The sequence below is a fragment of the Cyrtonyx montezumae genome, unplaced genomic scaffold (genome assembly GCF_038088225.1).
Source record: "Cyrtonyx montezumae isolate F1298 unplaced genomic scaffold, pur_monq_1.0 scaffold_0, whole genome shotgun sequence".
Lineage (NCBI taxonomy): Eukaryota > Metazoa > Chordata > Aves > Galliformes > Odontophoridae > Cyrtonyx > Cyrtonyx montezumae.
The window spans coordinates 55,260,677-55,286,845 of NW_027071824.1; the positions used below are offsets into that span (position 1 = coordinate 55,260,677).

The 26,169-nt window shown below is 38.6% G+C and overlaps 1 protein-coding gene across 1 annotated transcript in view; it reads right to left on the minus strand.

Annotated features, from left to right (window-relative positions):
* GRIK2 (glutamate ionotropic receptor kainate type subunit 2) overlaps positions 1–20,516 on the minus strand; it is a 364,539-nt gene extending 344,023 nt beyond the window's left edge. Inside the window, exon 1 of the mRNA XM_065735652.1 lies at positions 20,306–20,516. Within this exon, the coding sequence (XP_065591724.1) occupies positions 20,306–20,420 (115 nt within the window). The 5' untranslated portion in view covers positions 20,421–20,516. The remainder of the gene's footprint in view (positions 1–20,305) is intronic.
* Positions 20,517–26,169: the final 5,653 nt, after the last annotated feature.

Genomic DNA, 26,169 nt, shown 5'->3' on the forward strand with positions numbered 1-26,169 from the left:
AACATAGCACCAACCATTCATTCATTCTTCTCTACTTTCCCACTGAAATAAGGAAGATAACTGGGGAAAAAAGTAAAATCTGTGGGTTGAAATAAAAACAGTTCAATATGAAAGAAAAAGGGCGTAGTGGATGTCGGGGAACTGTTAGATCACAGTTTGAACTGGTGAATGAGCACCTAGTGAAGGGGTTTGGCTGGCCTAGGAATCACAAGAAGATTGTTTTCATGCTTTCATGCTGAGCACGATGGGACACTGCTGGGTTAGCTGTCCTAATTCTGTCCTTTCCCAGCTCCTTGTGCACTCCCAACCTCCTCATTTGATAGGTCAGTAGAAGAAAATGGAACAACTGGTAAACACCACTCTGCAACAATTAAAACATTCATATCTTGTCAAAATTATTCTCATGCCATCCTATGTGCTCAGAAGGAAGTTAACTGTGCCAATGTCATGATTATCTCTAGATCTATCTGTGTCCATGAGAGGGAGACAGCAAGCCCACAGGTCAACCAACCCATAAAAGGGAGGAGGACTGGGGGAAATGGAAAGGAAACAAAAAAGAAAGAAAAGAAAAAACAAACCAGCAACAATCTGAGGAAGATAATTAATTACTAATTATGATAGCAGAAGTACAAGTTAATTGGGACTGAAGCTAATAAATGCAGTAAATGAGAGAGTTTCTGAAAACTGATGTTCTTACTCTGATCTGTCAAGGAGCAAAAAGAGAAAGTCTCGTGGCTTTCAGTTAGTTTTATCTTTCCTATGGACTGGAAACCTGAAATGGAACAGGAAAGTTTTCTAGGAGCTGTAGTACATTTCTCATCAAAGACTCCTGGTGCACTACATAATGTGATGATGTGGAATACTGATAACAAAAATCACAAAACCACTACACACAAACTTCCACTTCTGCCTTAGTAGACAGTTTCCTTTTCTTTGTTGATCTTCCACCAAGCTCAGCTGACCCTAACAGGAAATGTTATTTACGTTACTGTGAGACAGAACTTAAGAAAAATCTAGCCTTCTGCAAAATTATCATAGGCCAGTTTGTGAATGCACTGTAAACAAAATAAATTGCACAGAGGAAAATTAGTGCCTATCTTAAACATGTTGTTACAAAACCTTGCCTTCAAAAGCTTTTAAGATTCCTAAGTTTGTCATTCTTACAGGTTGAATTTCTCCCTAGAAAGCAACATGCACTCATAAATATTTTATTTTCCTTTTGATTTTGCCACTATACAATACTTTGACTTCAGAACCAGTCTATTTTTTTTTTAGTTTCATATTCAAAGTTCTATGCAATCCACAAAAGTGTAATGCAAAAAGAAAATGTATTTAATGGTTCAAAATAAATGTGCATTTTCTCTGCATGCATGATTTTATCTCTTCAGAATACTCCCTTTCCCAAAACTGTTTTCAGTTAGAAGTGCTTTTCTTTCGTGCTATAAATAACACAGTTGCATTATTCTACAGATTTCAAATGAACTAGCCTCTGAATGTATCATTGCTAATAAAACAATGAAACTATCCTTATTAAACACAGTTAACAGTGATGATAAATCTTGGCTATATGTCTGACAGTTCGAATATATATTCATCATAAGACAGGTTTGCAAGTCTTAAATGGTTTCACATTTCTCTAAACCACTCTAAGAGCATAACATGAATATTTTAAGCAGCTTAGTTTTGATTTAAATATATTTGCTCAGGATATGCTGGCAGCATCCCAAAATGCAGTGTAATACCCCTAAAGCTGGCAATCCCAAACTCAATTTAAGAAAGAAGATAATATGGACTAGCAGCATTAAAGCAAATAAAGTCAATTAACTGCTTTTTTTTTTTCTTAATTTGTTTTCTCTAGCTTGAAATTACAAAGGATGGATAAAGCTGTGGAATTAATGAAGAAAGAAATTAATGAAAATGAAATAGAAAAAAAAAAAAAAAAAAGGAAAGAGAGAAGTCCAGGAGCTATTATTTGTTACTCAGCTGTTAATATGTGGTTGCATATATAGAGTAATATTTATTTATTTAAAGTAGTAGTTCTACAGAATGGAAACCTAACCATTGGAATCTTGTAGATATTCACAAGTATCTTATTGGAGAACCAACATATTTGTATGAAAGCATCTACTTCCTCTTGGGGGTGGAGGCATGGGGGCAGGGAAGAAAGAAAAGAAAAAAAAAAGGAAATAGGTTCTAGGTTTCTTATTTATTTCCATGGAAACTATAAAGAGTACAATAACACTATTTGATAGAGCAAATTCTCACTATTTTGCAACACAGACACCACCAATAGCTCTGTATTTTTGCCAGTGATAAGCAAGAGTCTGCATGAAATGCCTGTAAATACCTGGCACCAGAAGAGGTGACCCAGTCACTGCCTCTGTCACCACTGGTGAAAAGCACCATCCACTGCCTCACTGTACTGACATCCACTGGCTGGTCTCCATAAGTGTTCAGCAAGCATCAGTCAATCTGAGTACAGATTTTTCCTCGTGGATAAATTCAGTTCCAAACCTTTGCTTCACACACACATCCATGTCAGACACAATTGTGTCAGACTGCCCCTCTGCTGACATCTGTCACACAGCAACAGAATGTAATGCAATACTGGTGGGAAGACTCAAGCTCTACCACCAACATCTACCTCTGATGTTGAGAAACCAACATAGGAGGCATTTTTTTTCAGAGCAGCCTCATATTTTTATTTATGAAAAATACTGTGTTCTAAAAAACCTGCCAGATTGTCTTTTTCTAAGATTTCCCTCATAAGTAAGGATTAAGTCACTTGTGCAGCCTGTTGTATGGATACACTGAGATCTGAGCATTTACATGTTTCAAGATCAAGATAACAAGGAAACAACCAAGAAGAGATCAAGCATCGTAGTACATTTTACAAATGAAAAAAAAAAAAGTGCTTATAAATTTTAGTTTTTGCTTGAAGGTATGTCCTCTTTCCTGCCTACACTTCAGCCAGCTTAAAAGCAGAAAGAGCAAGTTCATTTCATGTGATTCTATATATACACTGGCTTTACTCATAAGTAAACTGTTTATTAACTTGTAAATAGTTAGCATTCACTGATCTTAACATTTTTGAAGTAAATTTTTATTTTTAATTATCTATTTCCAATGACATAAAAAGTCAACAAAAGTAACTACCAGAAGAGCGTGCTATATTTCCCATCAGAAGAGTTGATTCTAAAGAACATTATAGCATATGCATATCCATATGCTTTGCAGATCCATCTGTTTTGATTTGATATATATACTTAAAAGTAACATTTACTTGATAATCCAGGTGCACTAAGTGAAATAGTGTCCATAATATTTTCCTATAATAAATAGTGGAAATACAGCAATGACTATGTTGTAAAGGTTTAAAACAGAATGAGAGGCAGAGTGCAAAAACTGGAACACAAAAGATTCTAATCTAAATATCACTCACTGAGCACTGGTTGCACAGAGAGACTGTTCTGTCTCCATCCTTATAGACATTCAAAACCTGTTTGTACCTGGTCCTGGGCAGCCAGATGACGTTCACAGGTCATTCTGTCATTCTGTACCAAACTAAAACATCATGAACGGTAATAAATACTTTTGCAATAGCCTTCATTTTACTAAGCTTACAAAATCTGGCAAAATAATACAATAACACAAGGGAGACAGCAGATATTTTGTCCCTCTTTTCTTCATTGCAATCCTTCAGTGCTTTAGTAATTGCAAAGGGGGAACAAGACAGATTACGACCAGAGGAAAAATAAGAATCTAGAACCAGTATTCCAGGTTATTTGTAACTATATTTTTCTTACCAAGCCTCTTCATGTTAAGTATAAGGAATCCTATTAAAACGATTAAATACAAAATAGTTTTCCTAAGAACCAAAAGTGTATATAGTTTTGAAGTAAAATAACCCATTAATAATAAATTATTAAATCATATTATATTAATTTTTGATAGCAGGACCAATGATTTTAACATTGATCTTAGCTGAACATTTGATGGACATTCCTTTAGCTGATGATTTCTTCATTTTAGAGAACTCATCCCACATATCTCAAATGATACATACTGTCAGCACCAGAGTGCCTAATTCAGACTTTGACAGAACTTTGTAACTTGGGTCATGGAAGTTCCATATCATAATTTTAACTTTACTATATATGAGCATTGTACAAATTAATCTGTAGGATCTACTGTAATCAGTGCTAAAAAGCTTTGGGCCTTCTAACGCAGAATTCGTGCACTACCTTTCATGAATTGCTCCATATATGAACAAAAGAGTACATAATTCTGTCTTTTATAACATCCTTCTTTGACAACAAGAACATCTACACAGTGAGTTCTTCAGCAACAGTTAATATGTTAATAATTCATAGCTCTACTTAATCTGAAGCGCCTTACAAATATTCCCTTAGAAACTAGGAAAACTCTGCAAAGATTGACTAAAACACAATTATCAAAAACAAAAAGATTCAGAGGAAGTCATATTCAGATGAAGTGTTTTTTATGGTTCCCTGATGATGAGAAATTAGTGTTCCTGTTCTAAAAGTATAAGAATTAAAAACCATTTATGTGGATTCTAAATATATACATATATTGTAATAAAGACTGCAAAAGAAATAATGATGTTTGATAATAGAAATAAAGAAAATAGAAAAAAAGAAATAATGATGTTAATAATGAACTGTTTTATTAAAAGGTAAAGATGTCACTTTTGTGAACAGATCCTTCAGACTTGAGAACAAGCTCAGAGAATTTCACTTAATAAGTAAAAATTGCTTTAGCATAGATTAAAAAAAAAACTGAAAACCAACAGCAACAACAAAAAAAAATTAAGCTTACTGAGATTGGAAATTAAAAAGTTTCAAAAGTTCTAAATTCAAATCGAAGATTATAGAACAAAAACTACAGAGTAATTGCACGGCAATAATTTTATAAATTAGTCTTACAGGCAAAAATAATATTTTTTGTTCTCTCATTTTGAATAGATGTAAATGGGTGTAATATGCACACGTACATAATGGAGGGAGAGATTAGATAACAATATGTATGTACTAGATGATTACCAACTAACTTCAGAGAGCAGCACTTGGAAGTTTTAATTTTTTCTGTGTTTCTTTTTGTCTTAATTATCTTTTCATGTGAAAGCCTATCATTCTAATAAGACTACTATTAAAAATATGATTATAGTGCTTAGAAAGTATTTTAAAGAATAAAGTTTCTTACCAAGAGGTAATGATGAAAGTGATCTATTTTGCTAATAACAATAGATTTGTTTTTGTGACACAGGAATATTTGTCAGCAAGTTTGATTGCAATACTGTGTTTTGTATTAATGCTCAGAAGGAAATAAACACTTTTTTAATGATGAATAAGATAAAATTACCTCTAAGTTTCTTATAAACATTTTCACATCTCTACTCTCTCTTCTTATGAAAAAAGCAATACAAGAAACTGAAAGTTGGATTCAAACTTATGTAACTAAGAATATCATCATGTACATGTCTTCATTTCAATAGGCCATTAGCTCCACTGCTGGCACAGACCTCAGATTAGCCAAATAGTCCAAACTCTTCAGTATTTTACCTCCGACCTTCCAAGGATAACTTCAAGCTTATAAAGCAATGCTATTCTGAAATAAATATTGAAATAACATTATATGAAGACTGGGATGTTTTCCTAGAGATGCTGTACTTTAAAACAGAAGGTATACTGGCCATTGTTCTCACAACTATATTTTATGATGCTGCTCCAAAACTACATTTTCACAATACTGTACACTGCAGAGCTGAATACTCACTTTTTGCCAAATACTGCTTTGTAGAGTGCTTAATTTTCCTTGTTTTATATATTTTATATAATTATATTTTATATACTTGCCATATACCATTTGATATGTACATCATTTTTAGTATGTATTTTACAATTCTTTTTTCCTGTACAATATCTAAAGGATTCCCATTATCTCACCCATACTTGTTTCTTTACCTTCTTTATCTTAATCTCCAATAACAGTCCAATATATCACTGACATTATTTTCTATATTCTATGATTGTGAAATTTATGGAGAACATAAGAATGGCTATAAAGTAGTGTGAAAAAGATCCATTTTTCCCAACACACACAACCCTGTTTCCAACATCTTCCAACAATCAAAACGTAAAGGAAAAGAAAGCAACAAGGCAAGCATGGAATAAATCTTACTCTGTTTTCTCCCACTTTCCATAATTACTTACCCAGGGATTTACAGAGTCAAAAGTAGCAATAGTGTCCAGTGAAGGTCTTTCTTCCTTAAATTACCGAAAGGGTAAGGGCCAGAACATTCCTTGGCAATTAATAACATCATTTTACTATTCGCTGTTGATGTATATTTTCTTTTTTATTTTTCTATGACCTTGTCTGAAAATATTTAAATTTTACTTTAAAAAATGAATAACAATTCATTAGTTTCCTTCCTCTGTTATTAAGATTTTCTAGATTTCCAGAAAGAGTATCTTCATACCATAAAATCACATTTTTATCAGGTTCTTTCTTAATAACACTGTATATTAAAGAAAGTAACACTGAAACTAGCTCTAGAAGTGTCAGCTACTGTCAGTTTCATTTTGAAATTCTTAATACAATTTCATATTGTAGAAGATGGGATTATACCTACATTAGATCTGATACTGAGAAACATAAAACAGATATAGCTTGAATAATGTAGGCCTAGATAAGGGAAAAAGACACTCATAAACTTATGTGAAGTTATAGCATGCCTGAAGCCCATTACCCAGGGCATTTCCAGGACATTCAATTTGAGACATTTTTTGAAAATAGAACCCTATAAGGTCTGAAAGGTTTTGTCCCACTTGGTCCATACTTGGATAGCTCACAGCAATATTTATATGAGATGCCAATGGGAAAATATTTGTTTTCTACTGAAGCAAAGATTAGAAAATAAATAAACTAATCAAAAAGAAACCATGCATATACTACAAACAAGATAAAGCAATTAAAAAAAGTTTTCACTTTTTATCAAAGTCTTAATGTTAGTTCTAGTCGAAAAAATCTTTCTCTGCAAAATTGCTTGCCTGTGATGAAAATCAAGCTAAATGTGTGTCTGAAAGTCTCAAATTCTGCTGAAAGGCAACACATTTCCAAAGAATATAAAAAACTGAATTAAGAAAACTGCAATTAGAAGGCATGCTAGATATATTTTTAAAAGCAAAAGAACTGTAATCTTTATTGTTCCAGGTGAATTACAGTGCAAACATAAAATATTATACGATCTTAGAATTCCTGATGCACATCTGAATATCTCAGTGTATACATTTCCTTTGCCAGTCTTGACAGAAAATCCTTTTGTTCACCAGCTCAATCTTTTCTAACTGCAAAATATTTAATTAACACCCAGACTAGTGTCTTTCATTTTTCCTCTCATTCTGCTGTCTATCTTTAGGATGACAGAAAACCCGATTTTTTCTGGTTTTCAGTTTTATTTTCTGCCAGGGTAGGCAACATGAATTACCATGGGTAATTTCAGCTTCTAATTTTCAGTCACTTCCTTCAGTTTCTTGTTTTTAAAAATAATGGTTCGACAGGATGAATCAGGGTAATAAAATCCCTTTTTTCCACTTGTTTATAATATTTTTGGATTTATTCATGTGGGTAAGCTTTTGTGGAAATTCTGCCTAACCAGATATGGCAGTAATGAAGACCTGCCTCTTCAGGTTTTTCCCTAATTGACCAGTGAAGAACTGTATGCTGTTCCTCAGCATACCATGGCATAGTGGAGGCCAGAAAAACTGCCTGAAGATTAATCGTGGTGTTGCAGTTGTAGGCTGCCAAGCTCAGTAGAAATCAACTTTAATATGATCTTCTGATTTACAGAACTGCTATTCACACCTGACAGTATTAGCACCAACACTTCCTGTTTGAAGTGGAGGGAGGTCACAGGCTCTAGTGCAGAGGCAAATTCACACTAAATGAAGCTGCTAATGCTATTGTTCTATGTTAATGTTGATGTGATAACGAGCACCTTTTTCAAATTCTTAACAGTTGGGTCTGGATGGTGGTACTGTTGAATGCATATATACGTCCGTAGTTTCATTCACAGAATGTAGCCCTTCTTTCTTAGGGTAATATACTGTAAATTGTTTGGGTTTCTTTATTTATTTTTTTAACTTCATGCATACACTTGACTGTGCATTTTTTGCTGAATTTCATGATTTTCCTCATGATTTTTTTTGTTTGTTTGTTTTCATGAGTGCTTTAAAAATATTCACAAAGATAACACCATGAAAGAATAGCTTCTACCACCTTCAAAACCCCTTGCTATCCCATGCTCACACTACTTGTCAGGAAGCAGATGGATAGTCCTTATCAGCCCTTCCATCAAAGACCCCTGATGTATCCTCAGGCAATTCTCCCACTTCATGTTAAACAACTCCAGCAAAGGAGAAATTCTTTTTTTTTCTTTTTCCCTACATTTGGGCAACCATCACAAGAAAATGTATGTATGTGCATACATTCACACAAGACTGCAAATTGTAAGACTGCTGCCACCTACTTCTTTTGTTAAATTCACAAATATACTGTCACCTGAAATGACTGCCAAAAATAAGGGGACCTACGATCAAAAGTTCAATAATCTGTTGTTAACATGGATTAGTGAAAACGTTGATGTTTACTTTTGTAAATATATATCTAAAGAGGAGCAGATGATAAACAGATTTTAGTTTTCTGTATTTATAACTGACAGATGGGTTTTGGTAAATAAGAAGCCAGTACATAGTGCAACCCCCAAATAAAAAAAAAAAAAAAAAGATTTTTGGAATGATCTGCAGTAGCTGGAAAAAAAGACTCCCAAAAGCACTCACTGCAAATTTCTAATGAACTGTAAGTCAGTAGTCAAAAGAAATCTATGCAAGCAGATCTCCTGTGCCCACAAGGCAGCAAGATGCAACATTTGTACACAATTCAAGCATCTTCTCACAAATGAAAAAGGTGGAAAATGATTAGGAAAGCAATACACCCTGTGTTTATAGGAGAATATGGTATATTCTTATCTTAGGCTTCAACAAATACTGTGTCATAAACATCCAATGTCTAGACACAAAATGTCACAAATGTAACACTGAAGATGTTCTGACTAGCTAACTCTGATTTGATCTTTAAATGTGATTTTTTTTCTGGTTAGGTAGGTTTGAAAAGATATTAGGAAATCTGATTTAATGCATTTGGGGGCATATTTTTCTTAGCCATATCACAGTCACGAAGTAAGTTTCTGCAAGCATGTTGAATATTGTGAATGATAGAGCCTGCTGAAGTCTGAAGAGATAAGCCTTAATAACACATTTTATAGCTTTTTCTTCTCAAGGACATCCAAACAAATACACATAGCAGAGCTGAAAGGAAGTTGTATGAATCCTTCCTGAAATTCTATTTTCTCCCCTCAGCTGCTTACTGATGTGGCACACACACAACTTGCCACTTCCTGGACCTACATCCAAGTATGCTTCCTTTACAACCAAGAGAAGATCAAATCTGAGCATGAATAGAATATTGAATTATACTTCCCTACTTCATGTAAACATTATGTTAGATATTCAGTAATGAGCAAAGAGATTTGTAAATTCTGAATTAAAGTAAATTCTTAGCCTCCAAAAAAAAGCAGTACTATATTTTCCTTTTTGTATGACTAGATTGTTTTACCAAGGAACATCTTTATGCTCAATTTTGAATGAACAGAAAGAAAAATCCTACTATTTGCATAGACTATGTTGTTTATTTGTATGGAAACTATGTTTTGGTGTGTTTTTTTTTACTGTTGCTATTTTTTCATTAACTACACTAAGCTTCTTTCTGTATGCTGGATTTTCAACTTCTGTGGCTTTTAATACATCTGCTTTGCTGTTCTCAAGCTACCTCTTTGCTGCCTATATATTTTCTGTATATAGAACGGGGGTGGGAGGAGAGAAAATAGTTATCAGGGATATCTAAGGACATGACCAAGTAGTGCCTAAAATAGCCCATCACTCAAGTTACAAAGTCAAACACTGAAAAACTGTCAGCCAAAATTCACACTTCTCTGAAAATGGACTGACACAAAAGCACGGCTCTCAAAAATCAGGAAGACATACTCCCTCAGTACAAAACATATCTTAAAAAAAAAGAATAAATCAATTTTTACATCATATTAGCTCTGACTTGTCAATGGCCTTATTTTTTGCAGCTCTTTCTTTTCAAATACCAGCTTCAAAGAGTGAAATATCTAAAGTTAATTTTTGTATGGACTAGAAAGATTTATGTGTATGCTATGTCACACTAGAAAATCTAGATTTTTCTACGCAATATATACATATATTTTTAAATGCATAATTATTAACTGGGAAAGGTAGCTGTTGTATGGCCCTCTTTCAACTTGAATTAAAAACATATCCATGTGGGTATAGGAAATTTTCTAAGCGTACTAAGTCATGAAAACTGTAAACAGTGTTTTAGAATAAAAATCAGATATGCAATAATTCTACAAATTAGATTTCCTAGCTTTGAGTTCTAATATTGATCTTTGTTAAGTGACGCAATATGAAGCAACAATAACAAATTTTGTGTGTAATGCTTGAATGCAGGCCAATAATTTCTTTGAGGTTCTGTATGAATTTTATGAACAACTTTCAGTTACTGAAACAAGTGAAATGTTTATAGTGAAGTGAACATAAATGTTCCAGTTAACATACATAAAATCAAAAATTACTATGATGCAGCATTTCAAGAACAAATTAATTTTCCTGATTTAGAGTACTTTGTATAATTGTAATTTCTCTAATGTACCTTTATATCTAAGTCCTTAATGAATAGGTAACATGAAATATATTTTAAAGATTTCCTGGCTTGTAAGATGAATGTTGCTGAATAACAATGATTTTTTTTCTTTAAAATTTACACTTTTTCCTGACCATGTCACCTTAATGTTCTTTATTATTAGTCACATATACTTGTACACAGCACAAAGTTTTGGATTGTTTTGCAATATTTCAACAGCAAATCAAGTTGTATTGCTAGTACTGGACTACAATATCTATATTCAATGAGTACACTCATTTCAGCTCTAAAAAAACAATCAAAAAAAGAAATCAAGGAAAGAGTTTCTGGAAAGAGATCCTTTGCTAATTATACCAGTACAAATGGCATGACTTGAAGAGCACTGCAACATTTAACATAGCTTTGGATCTCATCATGCATCATAGTAAAAATACTGTATCACCAACTCATCCAAGGCAATGAATATACCTACAATAAACAGACAAATTTATATGGATATTAACATAACTGGTAGCTTTAGCACTAGAATGATCTAAAATATATATATTTTTAACAGTTTTCAACAACTTATATCTGACTCTTATTTCGCTTGTACTAATCTAAGTCACTGACCTTACTTTACGACAAAAGGTTGAGGGAACTAGACTTGCTTAGCTTGGAGAAGAGAATGCTTCGGGGAGACATCATTGTGGTCTTCCAGTACTTGAAGGGAGCGTATAAAGAGGAGGAGAAAAACTATTTACCTGGGTTGATAGCGATAGGACAAGGGGAAATGTTTTTAAACTAAGACAAGAGAGATTAAATCAGATATAGGAGAAATTTTTTCACTCAGAGCATGGTGACGCACTGGAACAGTTTGACCAGAGAGGTTGAGGATGTCCCATCCCTGGAGGCATTTAAGATAGGCTGGATGTGGATCTGGACAGCCTGATCTAGTGGTTGACAACCCTGCCCATTGAAGGGAAGTTGAAACTAGATGATCTTTAAGGTCCTTTTCAACTCAGGCCATTCTATGGTTCTATGAATGTTAGAAAACATCATACATAAAGTACACTATAAGTTACCTTATTTCAATATACAAGCCATAAAATGTAGCTGAAAATAATTAGCTCGTAAGAAATGTAGCTGAGTGTACATAGATTTCATATCCTACATATGAAAATAAAAATATACAATTTAAATCCTCTTAGCGATACCAAAGAATGTATTTTTCTGACAACGTAAGTAGTTGATATTGACTGAGGATATGTAACTAACACAGAAAATATAGGCATAAATAAAATATATGTTCTGTCTCTGCCTAAAAAGCTACTCTCTTCAAGGTTTTCCAATGTGAACTTTTAAGAAAGGACTTCAAATATTTGATTACATGTTAAAAAAAACCTAAAAGTTTAACATGGTAAAGTGTGAGACTCCAGTATTTCAAGTAAATGTATTTTGGTTACTATTGTTTCTTATTATTTATTATGACAGACTGTTCAGCAAGTTGTGCCCTAATTGTGTAATTTTTAAATAACAGCATAAATATGAGCTGATTGATACAGCTGATACATATTTAGCTTATTAGTTGATAGAACTAGTTTATATTTAGCTTCTGGAGAAGGACAAAGGCCAGAATATTAGACTATAAAGTAATTCTTAATAAATTTACCCAGATTATTACCTAGTAAGAATCCACATGCACATGAATGAGCATTTTAATAAAAGTGTTTTAAATTCAGTATTAGTTACCTTACAACAAAAAACACTTCAACATAATAGCTATTTTTGTATTCAGGGAAATAGAGCACTTAATTTGAAATATTTTACTAGAGATACAGAGAAAGCTAAATGTGAAGATGGAAGCAAGTTCTGCTGAAGTTGAAGTAGTTCTGCATCTTTAAAATCAAGTTTGATAAAATTTACTCAGTAAACTTCAGTAATCAGTTAAATAAAAACAAGTATTCACAAACAAGTCCTTATGTACAGATCTGCTGGTGATTACCTATTGTGAAAACAAATTGTTCATTTTGTGGTGAATTTTTAGAATAATGAGTGAGCATTCTGTTTCGCTGTTTTTTAATTTTAATAGCAGGAGCAAGTTGTTGACTCATTGACAGATTTATCATGCCGTGCTAAATTTCTACCCAAGAATTTGAGTTTAGCACATGGTGAGAAAACCCTGCTCAATCCACCTTTATTTCCTCCAGATGGATGATGTAAGGAAAGGCAGTGTTCATCCAGGCTAACATTTGGAACATAAGTATTGTCCACTCCAAGGAAATCTAGTTTAAAAATTCAATCCCCATATACTGCAAAGTAGGCTGAAAACCTCCTGGTTTTAAACCAGGCTAATACCAAGTCGTAGATAGAGATGAGTCCTTCCAATTTTTAATTTTCTCTGTCTTTCAGAAAATTTGGAAAGCCAAGACTTTCCAAAAATGAACAGAAAGACATAATTGATGTTCCCCTTTTAGCTAGGTTTATGTAGTGCCTTTAAACCTTTGACCTATAAAAAAAAAAAGGGGGGGGGGGAGAAGAGGGAAGAAATCACGTTAAGAAAAAAAAAAAGAAAAAAATGTATTTTTCTTAAAAAATGTTTGGTCTTCATAATGATAAAACATTACCTTTTCCACTCATCCATTTTAAAATACAGCATGGATCATTTGGTACTAGATGTAGCTACACCTTTTGAATTCAGATTGATTATTTTGATTGTTTATAGAACAGAGAAATGTTGGAGATATACTTTTTTTTTTTTTTTTGAAAAAGAAGAAATTCAGCCTGCAGTGAATTAGAAAATTCATTAAGTCACCTGAACAACAGCTCCTGATCATATTAAGCTCTCCCTGAGCTGTTCTTCTTTCAATAATATATAGAGTCTAATGTTTAAGAATTAGTAACTGACAATCAGGGACTTTTTCATACTAAAATATCAACAGATATCTTCAACATTCCTAGATAAAGTAACTTTTAAATCCAGATAACTATTTTATTGACAATCAGATTTTAAGAGTTCAAAATGTAAAAATGCACAAATATAATAAAATAAACTTCTACCAAACATGAATGAATGCATTTCTCCAAATATAAAAATAAAATTCCGTATGGCCTATAAATTAACCTTATGACACGTTAATGACAAAATAGTATCATCTACAGATGAACATTTTTATTCAGAGGTTACATGTAGGTATACTTCAAACCATTCGACTAGTTAACAATACTAGCAGCATTCTCCCTTAGCCCAAACAAAAAAGACCTAAAAGTGGAAACGCTTTAGAAATATATAACCTAAGAATGTTTGATTTGTTTGAAAGTTAGATAAACATAACTACCAAACATGATTCTACATGAGATCCTATCTATTTCAATAGCTCTTTGGAAAAACTATTCAATAATAAGTTTCAAGGAAGGCTAAATCAAGGCTGATACAAATCACTTGAAGATCTTTGCTGCAGATGTAAAAGGAGCAGTCTTAAGCACCGCATCTATAGGTCAACTCTAATTTTTTTATTACACACACACACACACAAAAAAAAGCTTTTTGGTTTTAATTGACATTTACCTTTTAATGAAATTAAGTATACACTTTCTGAACTTCTGTTTACTGTTTTACATAGTATTGCAATACTATCTAGTTTATCCAGAGTTAGCTGAGCTCCAGTAGTTGAAACAATGATCATTACACCTTGGTTCAGTTTTCTTTGCATTACTGAAAGCTTCGGCTCTTTAAATTGAAGGCACTATATAAACCTAAGACTGTTATTACTGGAGAATAAAGGAGCCAAAAAAAGCACAAAATTGTAAGATTTAATATAATAGTAATCTTTGATTCGCCATATTCCAATTCATATGTGACTGCACAATGATATTATGTTATCATATTGTTTAATCTAATCTTCCAACATACATTACAGCCTAACATTATACAAAGCTTATTCAGGAAACATTAATTTGCCTTGCAGATTGAAGAGTATGGAAATAAGGTGCTTTCTAGTTTCTCTTTTGAATTATTGACAGGACTTCTAGTAATTGCTCCTCTGGAAGAGATTAGAGTGAGTAAAGTTAAAACTAAGAAAGATAAAAGGTAAATAAGTTAGGGACTAAGATCTGCAATTGTTTTGCAACAACTAGGAAATATTTGGTTTAGGTTTTTTTTTCTAAAACAAGTGAATTTTCTCTTGTATAAAATAAATAAATAAATTTTTCTAATATATGAGTTTAGAAAATGCTGGCAAATCTCTTTTTCTTTGGTTTCTTATCTCCAGGGACAGATTCCATTTCATTCGTTGACCACTTTCAAATGGAAGATATTACTTGAACTTTGCATCACTTCAAAAGCCAGGTAGCAGCCAGAAAGAAGAGTGTTATACGTCTCACCACCTAATCTATCAGACAATTGTGTGAAAATCCTTTTACAAAGCTGTTGGTGTTCCAAACACCGGTTGAAAGGATCTGGGGATATTCCAGACAGCCCACACGGATGAAAGCTTTCTTAACCTACATTAAATCTTGATAATGCAATAATGAGTCTTTTAAAGGGATAACTCTAATTCCCCTATCTACTGCAATAAAGTCTGTATACAGCTAATCTGCTTTGCCCTTTCAATTAAACTCGTCCAGGACGTTCTATGTAGTCAGCACCCTGAATGAGTCATTAAAATTCTCGTTCTGTAAGAGTTGTGTGCAGCACACTGTTGTTTCTAAATTCCATTAAATCCAAATGGTCTTTATCGCTCCATGACCACTGTGACTTCAATCAGCCAATTTAATTACCTTACCAAATTGTCAGCAGAAGTAGCAAAGAAAAACAGGAAGGGCTGTGACGTTATCAAATTGAAATCTTCCTCTGCGCCGGTTAATCTAGAGCAGTCAATAACAATGCTTCTCACCTCTTTGCTGCCTTCCTGAGGCTCTTAACCTTATTCCTCTTTCAAAGATTTCTGTTACTGTTTGTAGGGTTGATTTTAAACTCTGTGTGGATTATTTTAACATGTATTTAAAGCGTCTTGTCCCTGGCAGTAAAATTTTCATTGGCTCTATATGTAGGAATTACCAAGCTACGGACCTCTGAGGGCTGCTACAAGTGTTTGCTTTGCAGATTTTGATCTGAAAGCAAAGCACCTCCCTCATCAAAGTCAGCCCTGTACGTTCTGCCATTTAAATATATGTAGAAAGCTTACACCCTTTCACTAAAAAAGTGCCAGTGTAATATCCAAAGGAAAGACGGTCCACGTCGAAGTTCTAGTAAAATTCTAGCTCACCCAGCAGGCATTTCTCATCTGATCTCTGGTCTCATAGCCTTTTGTACGGAGCTAGCTCTCCCTGCTATTGCATGTCTTTTCTGTGTCTAACAGCCATCTGATAAGAGCGATCACTTAAACCTCAGAAACATATGGGTCGACCCCCACTGGTAACTGCACAGGCAGCGAAGACGGTGATCCAGCCTCCTCGCTGATTTTGCAGAGCCTCATCTTAAAGGCAGTCTTGTGCAGATGAGCTCAATCCCTTCGAGCGAAAGGGTCTCGGTTAAGCAGTACGGCAGGTGAATCCGGTGCCACAACACTTCCACGGGAGAATTCTCCAGTGCGGGGTAATTCCCCTCTCTGAGATCCCACAGCTGTTTTATTTTTCCTATTCAGTCCCACAGATAACGCAATCAATCATACCTAGCTCTATTTTGCAACTATTCTTATTATTTTACTTTACGACGGACAACGTGAAAATGCTAGTTTTTGGAATGGTTTGATGTGTTGGTTTTGTTCGTAGTCAGTAGTAGGAAATTATTCCTGGAAGAGTGCAAAACCATATTTCCTTGAAAAGTACTCCACATCTTTTGTCTTAGCTTTCTTTTGCTTTTAAACTATGTCCCTCCTCCCACTTTTTTTTTTTTCAATGATGCATTCTTTCCTACAGCACCCACGTCCCTTTCCCACCTGCCTGAAGACAGCTTTCACCGCAGACACCTGCAACACCAAACCAACAGAGAAGTTAGACTACTGACCCAGGCCTTTAATTATCTTTACATTCTTTTTCAGCGAGTTGAAGCGAGAAGAAAATATCCTTCACAAAATGGAGAAACTCTTATCTGGTCTGTGGGCTCCGTGGGGAGGGTCCTTGATCATTCACACGTTTTCACTTGAGTAACTTGAGAGGGAATTAGGACCAAACCGCTTTTCCCCCCCGCTCACCAACCTTTGCCGCAGGAAGGACGAGTAGGGTTTTGTTCCGCGTTGCTCTCAGTAGCAGAGACAAGGCCCGAGACGGGCAATTTAAATAAAGAAGAGTGTTTTAGAGTAGCGTGGAGTTCAAAGAGCTCCGCGTAGGAACAGGAAAGAAAAGAGGCGCTTTAAGCAGCCCGGCCTCTTACTGCCTTGGGCGAGAAGAAATGGGTTTGTGTGAACTCAGGTGAACAGTTACTGATAGTTAACAGCTCTTAATGGCTCGCTCATTCAGCCGTACAAGCGCCGGCGTGCACCGAAGGGGGGGAAAGGCAGGAGCGAGGGGGCTTGCGGGACCCGGCGACAATGGGGCTCGGGAGCGACTCGGCTCGGCCCGGCCCCGCTCCGTTACTTGGTGTTTCCTGGGAGCTGCTGCCCTGGGAATAGAGTATAGAGGCACGAAATCAGAGAACTGTTCCCCGATAATGGAGGGGATCTGCCGACGGTCACACGTTTGGGGTTTTTTAACGGCGCCAAGTGATAAGGAAAAGGTTTCCATCGCTCTTTGCAAAGGAGTGACAAATATCAGGCAGCTGAGCTTCTCTTTTGTCAGGCTGGGACTTGGCCTGGTATCCACAGCAATGGCTCAGGTTTAAGTTTAATTGAGCAATTGTTTTAGCTCCCGCTTGAAACCTTCGGCTACTGTGGACACAAACCTGCGTTTCCAGGGCTTGCCTGTGGGAAGCGATTCAGGAGCGACAGAGGGAGGCTGCTTGCACTCGGCACGAAGCAGAGCCTCACTTCAGTGAGGCTGGTGCGATGCCCGCACACCTGGCTGCCCCATTCTGGCAGCAGCGGGCACAGGGCTGGGTACAAACGGGGACATCACACGGCCTCTCCCTGTGCCTGAAGCACGGCAGAAGCAACCCTCTGCCTTCGACAGCCAACCCAGGAGGCTCCAGCTCCCTGTGTGGTTGCTAAAAGATAGCTTGGGAGAGAGAGAAAGGACACCCTGGCTAGTCCCAACAATGACAGAAGCCGTGGGAAGGACAATGTGAATCCATGGTGGTTAATTTGCACAGGAGGAATGAGGGGGCTGGGGCTCTGGCAGGCTCCAAGATCTCCCCTGTTGCCATAGCGCTGCTGGCTGAGGAAGAAGAGCGGGGGCTGGCAGGCTGCCTTCTGCAGGGAACTCCTCAGCTCTCGCTGCTCAGGGAGTAGTCCACGGCCAGTCACGGGCATCCTGGTCCTTGGTCTCAAGGACACTTGAGGAGACGGGGACAGAGGGAAATTCTCCTTTCAAGAAATAACACCAGAGGTCTTCCCTCCTCCCCGTCATGCCCTGTGCAGAGCTGTCAGCCCTGGCAAAGGAGCTGAATGTCTCTCACGGTCACAGAGTCACTGCACACCTGGACCAGACTCAGTCCAGATTCTTTACAGCAGCGATTTGTAACAGGCCCAGTTGAGCAAGGGGAAAGTCTTCCTCCAGCTCTCTTACACCTAAGATTTTTCATATTAAGATAAGCTAAACAACCACTCCCTGCTTCAAAGGATTGCGATTGGGTTGGTGACAACATAAAAGACCAGAAAAATTATTCTGCGCTTTAGAAGCAGGCTCAGTCATTACTGCTATGAGCAATGGAGTGAGTGTACCCCATTACCCGACTATGTGACCCAAGGGCAGTGTGGAAGGGAAGTTAGCCTAGAAAAATGAGTGTGTGTGGGACCATGGTTGCTCTGGGTGGCAGAGTCCTCCTACAGTACAACCTCTAGTCTCGGGATTATTTATTGTTCAAATCTCTGCCAAATGCTGCTCGGCAGGGATATCTCTGTAGGTACACTGAATAGTCAGTCCAGAAAGGATGCTAAGCTAAAGGAGGAAAGCTCACCTCTAGGTGGTAATGTGGCCAGGAAGATGCTTGTTTACGCACACAGCTACGCTTGAAAGTAATTCAAAGGTCCGACCCTCGGCACCACTCACGAGTCCCGGTTTGCCCAAACTGGACTGTGACACATCACACACCCCCAGCGCTGATTTCACGGCCGTGATTACGGAGCAGACTGAATGCAAAATCAACCTGGCAATGATATACGGACTCGCTTAGCCATGACCAAAGAAACAAGCATTCCTCAAGACGGTTGCTAAGAGCAACGTGCCTTAAGCACCACCTTTAGACCAGATGGAAGCGGAAAATAAGTGCTACTAGGAATTCAGCACACGAGATCGGTAACAGACTGGTGACTTTTTAATCATTATCAACCTTCCCCTCCAAATAAAAGTGAGCGCGTGGGGGAATTTAAACAGAATTAGAAACACACCGAGACGCTACTCCCAGGATGAGGCGAGAGCTTTCAGTGTACCACAGGAAGAGATGCAGAGGCTGCCGGCAGCTCCCAGTGGTCGGTGCGAGGGCGAGAGGCACCGAGGATGCTGCCTGCCCGGAGATGCCTATTTCGGGTTGTCCCATCCTCCGCTGTTGTCCCATCCTCCGCCGGGACCGCAGCCCCCCCGGCCCGCACACCTCTGCTCGGAAATGAAGTTCATTTTCCCTTCCGTCCTGTCCCTGCCCACTGCAAAACTTCGACAGATCAGGCATGGTGACCAGAACGTCACCCTCGCTTGTTTTCTTACGCACATGTACACAAATGCGCGCACAGTCAGAACTGCTGAGGTTAGTTTCGTGGTCCAGACGGGATAGTCTTTAAACTCTGCTTTCTTTGAAATCTCATTCTGATCTATTATTTTTTCTTTTCTCTTTTTGTTGAGGGGGTAGGTGTTGGAACTCCTGCAACTTTTCTCACATGGAAGAGCCTCGTTTTTGTAGCGTACCGCATAATTCTTTCGCAAGCTTGGAACAAGGCACAAACCATCTCTAGCCCTAAACGCCAGAGAAGAGGCAAGCGAGTGGGAACCCAGCCCGAGGTGTCGGGTGACAGCGTCGCGGCCGTGCGACATCAGCTCGGATGGAGCAGAGGCGGGCGGCCGAAACTTAACAACTACTTGACAGGTTTTAACTAATGAAACACTGTGCCTTCCACTACTATGGAAACAAAGTAAGGTACATAACGAGAGAGCCACGCAAGCTCCGCAGCCCTTTAGGCAAAAGCGTTTGCCAGTCATTTTTCTCTCTATTGTTATTATAATTATCATCATCGTGCCGTTACTACGGCTACAATGAGCTGCGGCGGGAGAAAAAACACACAGCAATTCATGCCTCCGGATGCAAAATACACAGAGACTCCGGAGCCCGACTCCGATGGCACGTCCCAGCTGTCCCCCAACACCCCCTTCGGAGTCAATCCTACATAAATCGCGTTCGGGCTGAAATGCACAATGAAAAAGTGTCAAGAAATCTTACCAAATCTTAATACATGTGTGGTTCCTTGAGAATATCCAATCCACAGTAAGCAAAGAAGGAGTCTAATTGTGCATCTGAAGACTGGATTAGTTAGAATAGGGGAAATAATCTTCATGATGTTTCTATGTACACACGCGCTGCCTTACTTCCCCCTTCTAAGCCGTCAGGTTTCCCGGTAAGGTGAGAATGAGGATACGTAAACTGATGGCCCTCAGACACGATCACGGCATGGTCACAGAGAGAGGAGAGAGTCTACGCTTCCCAAACCCATTAGCAATCCCTGCATGTTCTTCATTCACTGCGCCAAGGAGCAACCTTCAACTGCAAGGAATGGTGGGACATCCATGTTAGTCGGGGGAGAATCCTTGAGAAATCCAAACACACACAACGTCCAGCCGAGTAAACCTGGGAGGCAAGAAAGGAGGAAAATCAATAGGTAATCCAGCTCGAGAAATCGCTGAGGTATCGCCACATAGCGAAAGTCAATGAGCACCAGCCGTTTCACTGGCGAAGCTTTTGCCGTGCTCCCATTCTACTGCACTGCTGCACAGCTTCTGACGCGAAGCCAAGATTAAGTGAGAGAAATTGAGATAGCTCCTCTCTTCTTAAGGCTGCCTGCCAGACAGCCTTCCTGATTTCTATTATGCAACAGATCCGATCGCCTAGCGTTGTCGGAGGAAAAAAAACAGCTCGGTTTTATTTACATCTTTCTAATTGTTATTAGTCTTTCAGTTGTTCTCAACAATAGCTGTAAGTGTCTGCCGGGGGAGGGGGTGGCGGAAAGGACTACAGGAGAGAAGGGAATCGGCTTTATAAAAATCAATTCATGCATTTTAATAGCTGGCTGGCTGGCTGGCTCGAAATCACTTAGCTTTAGAGTTGTTGAAAGAGAATGCTGACGGTAAAATCATGCCTGTTGTCAAAGTAACGTTAAGGCTAAAAAAAGATCATGATATTTACATTTACTTACTACTACTCACATTAATATATGAAAAAGGAAAAATGTGATAGTTTGCCTACTGCATGTCCTTAGGAACTTGCCCCGGATCTAATGTACCATCACAGTACCAGCTTGCTTTTGCAAGGTAAACAGGAACCGGCAGCGCAAGAACAGCCTTGTTGAATGCATACAATTGAATTTCAGTTTCACTCTAAACAGTAACCTGTGGATTTACAGGTTTATATTTTGCACTCTATGCACTCTATTCTGTCACTTTTTTTTTCCCTTCAGGCACAGCTTTCCTTTCATAGTACTGCTGTTCCTCCTTGTACTGAAACGTGTGTGTAGTTTGTCAGTTTGCAGTTCTCAATGAGAACAACCACATTGCCTAGTTCGATAATGGTGCACAAAAGACTTCTGTCTTTTGTCCAGATGTTCCAAAGAACTCACTCTCTAGACTACTTGAGACTTTCCTCTGAAATACAATTAGCTGTGTGCTTGAAAATATGTTGAACCAGGACTGTCAGATTTTGCAGTCGAAGTGAATCTTTTGCTGAGTATACTTAAGCATTATTAAAAATATTAAAAGACAATTCCTAGCTTCCCCACAAGGAAAATGAACTCATTTTATTCTATATTCTGCCTGTAGACATCTTTTGTCTCCTTTATCTCCCTCCCTGACTTTTATTACCACAGAAAATATCACTGAGAGTTTTCCTCCACCCATACATACAGATGAACACAGAATAAACCTGACTTTACAAAATTAAATATTGATGATGCCAAGCAAATTAGAATAGTCTGTGAAATGTATCCAGAAGGAGAAAATGACAGAGGTGACTTCCAATTTATTTTTAAATGATACCTCTGTATCATAGATATGTAAATAAACAACAGTAACATTTAAATGATTACTTGTATGTAATATTGGTGCTTTCTATCCTTGAAAGCGTTAGCAATTCACAGTAACTTTCTTATCACTATGGCTTTTGGTTTCCTCAGTATGCATTTACTTAAAATACTGTAAAATTCTGATGAAAATAAATGCATGTTCTGTGAAGGGATTATTAAACATCATTGATTTTTTTTTTCTTTAAGATGGAGGCATAACTGCAGTGTCAAAAATAAGTATCATGAATGGCTAGTTCTGCAGTCTAGCAGGGAATTCAATCAGACGGCTTGAGTGCTGGAGCACTTTAAAAAGAACACCTAGTGTTAAAAGCAAGGATATCTAGCGACTCCTTCAGTTCACACTTAGAATATCTCCGAGAAAAAAATGCACAGAGATACTCTCTCTTGTATTTGCTATTTCCTTTTTTTTTTTCTCTTCTACTTTTTCAGCTTTTATCTTAGTTGAAGAAGAAATAAAACTCACACTGTTGAACACCATGAACATTTCTTTCCTTCCTCACCTTTTTTATATTGTTACTGAAATAAAGGACATTTGACGTCTTTTAATTTTGACTGCTTAAATGTAACTTCCTGCTCAGACTGAATTTTTTATTTAGCATAGTTTGGGTAAGCGTTTATGAAAGCAAAGATTCCTTAACAGCTTTAATACAATTAACAAGACAAACCTGAGGCAAAGTGACCACTTTAATTAGTCTTATTTTCTAAGGTCTCTTGGAAAAAAAAAAAAAGAAAGAAAAGAAAGAAAAAAAAAGTAGCTGTAATCAAGCCCAGCAACAGTCCTATATCACCGAGGCGTGTATAGAATAACTGGAATCATAAAACAACTTATGATTCACTTCTTGTGTTATTAAACGTTCAGCAGCCCCATCACACCCTCGGCCGCACGCGTGGCACTGAGGGGGTTTCCTTGCTTCCTTGCTGACCTCCCTCCGCCGACAGGAGCTGCCCCAGCACCACGGACAGCGGCCGGCGCAGTCGGCACGGTGACTTTCAGCACCGCGGAGAGCGCTCCCGGCCCGCGCTCCTCCGCGACGCCTCCGCGACGAGACCACCCGGTGCCCGAGTGCCTTTTTTTCCCTCCAGTCCTTTCACGACACGGAAAGGAAATTAAAATATGTTATCGGTTTCTTTAGAGACGCATCTTATACCCTCGACTACGTTAGCCGTAGTTTATGACATTTTATGGGTTCAGGAGTATTGCTCTTCTTATCTGCCATCACACCTCGCCTGATGTTCAGCATTAACACTTTCTCCCTTCTCTAAAATCCCAGCTCCCACTTTGAAGGGAGATCGTGGTTAATCCAGAACTGCTTTATCAAGCAAACTGCTTCCTTATTAAAAAGTAAATCTGGCAAGACATAAGGTGCTTAGAATTCATTGAATATTTGGGGTCTGAAGACAATTTACGGTCTATAGAGTTAAGTGAAGCCTCTGAATACACCACTCCATACTTCTTTTCTGTTAATTGGACTTTAGGTTCATTTCATCTTCACAGTGTGAGAAGGAAGAAAGAGTAACCTTTACAAAGAACCTATCGTTCACCCTCCAGAATAATTTCAACATGGACACAGGAAAGTGTTCTTAAGTGCTTTCATATTTCCTTCCTTGTAAGACACACAATCCAAAGGTTGGAGATCCCTAATAAAATATTCAGCTGGAGAAGCTGGTCTTGTCTCTTGGGGGCTTGTCACCACTGTTATGCAGTGCTTCTCAGATTAAAGTCTTTATGAAACTGTCTTCTTCACTTCAGTGATCAGCAAATGGGAAATCTACAATTCCTTGGTTATATGTTTTAATTTGTTTTACATTTTGGACACCTATAGTAGACATGGCGGTAATACATTTTCAGTACACAAGGACAATGTCCAAGTGAAGGTGGCATGAAAAATAGTATTTCAGCTACAGTAAGGGAAGGAGAATAGATCATCTAAGGCCTTTACATCTTTTGTGAGTGATAAAAGCCTACTAAATTCTTTAGATATGTGTCAGGTATAAATGGTGATCTTACGTACCTAATGCTTCATTCGGAGAGATGTGATTTTGATTACCTTATTACATCAGGCACTTTTTTCCTTTAGATCATATTTTCATGTGCTGTTATCATAATAAAAGTGAATCCACTTTCAGCTAGCTGCCACCTACTGGGATGTATAGTTTTACCGTATCACTTTTAACAGGAAATGGCTTTCATTTTCAGGTCAGAGCTATGTCTCTAAGAACAGATGACAGATTTATTTCTTTTTATCACTTAATCTACATTTTTGTCCTCTCTCAACTACAGTGGATATAAATTTAGTGTGTATAAAACATATGGTTCCCAGAGCTTTGTTTCTCCGACATTTTTTGTGAAATCTTTTCAAGTGCTTCAGAATGACATACCACCACAGTCCTGTTGTTGCAGACTGGTGTGTGGAGAGCCATAGTTTACCGCAACACTTGACCAGCCCCTCCAGATCTCCAGGCACGAGTGTTGCAGCTTTGCTGACAATGCAGTAATATAGTCCTCCCTTTTTAAACGTTTGCTGAGTTATTCCAATGATTGTTGATAATATCATTGAAAAAACACATCACAGCCCACTTGCACTTCACTCCCACCAGCTATAAAAACCACAGGTCCCCTCTCTGTGTTATTATTAGCTCAGTCCAAATTTACAACCAAGTTTCTGCTGCGCTGATAATTAATGACATTTTAAGATGGTAATTAATTTTCAGCTAGAGGAAAGACGTTCATTCTAATTAACAAACTGAGTATGCAATAGATTAACTTGCTCAGGCACTTTTGGGTATCACAGCAATGCACTTTCCTAGCAGGTTTTAAGCAGCGAAAACAAACATTTATGACATTATCTACAGATCAGCCTTTCGCCCCTTCAGTTTGTTTCGTGGCTGCGTTAACTGTGAAAGATTTCGGGAGGAGAGGAAGGATGTTTAACGTTTTCCACGCTCTACTCCACTAAAAGTTTCTAAGGGAAACGTGAAGAGAGGCGTCATTATCAAGTATCCATTCCTTTTCAGCGCGCACAGGGCTCTCTTAGTCGTGCCGCCGCTGTAGTCAGGAATGTCTCTGGCTTCATACAGAGAGTGTCAGCGCCCTGGCTGGGTTAGCGATGGATGCTCGCCCAGAGAATGCTGAATTCGTTCGGAAACCAACGCCAGGACTGCCGACAGCCGAAAGGTGGGATGGCTGCACCGGCAGTGGGCGCCGGGGCAGGGGCAGGAGGAGACCTCACGGAAGAAGAACCAACAAACAGTCTGTGGGTTGTCCACCCACAACTCGAGTGAAGTTAGAGCTCGTTTCTCACTTCTCCTTCCCCAGTCGGGGGGACAACCCCGGGCTCGGCCACCATCAGCCCAGCCGCTCAGAACTGCTGCGGGAGTCGGACAGGGGGCACTGGGAGGGCTGCGCTGCCCTGGACGCTGGCCCCAAATCCCACAGCAAGGTGAGAAGGAAGGCGGGGGAGAAGAAGAACGGAAGGCGGCAGAGCCCAGCCGCAGTAGCCGGCCAGCCTCGCTATGCCCGTGTCTGCCAGCTCAGCGCCCGCTTTGCCCGGAGACGCCTGGCTGGGAGGCAGCGCGGTGAGCAGCTTTCCCCGCAGCGCAGAGACCCACCCGCCGACACCACCACCCCGATTGCAGCCCCTCACTCGCATGCAGACCCTCCGGGCAGCCGGAGACCCCGGGACGTCGTCCTACCTTGAGCTGCGGGCGGGAAAGCGGGGAGGGAGAGGAAGGCGGAGGCGGGGGGAGGAAGGGCGGTGGCAGGACGCCGGGGGATGCCCTGGCTGCGGTGCAGCCGGCGGCCGGGCACCACTGACGGCGGCAGCAAGCGGCGGCCGAGGGAGGGAGGGGAAGGGGAGGGAAAGGAGGGAGGGAAGGAGCGAGCGAGGGAAGGAGGGAGGGAGGAAAAAAGGGAAGGAGACCCGCCTCCCGTCGGGAGCGCTGCACAGCTCCCTTTAAAGGAGCAGAAACACGCTTTCTCCGCGGCCGCCTCTCCGAGCTCCGCAGCGCCGAG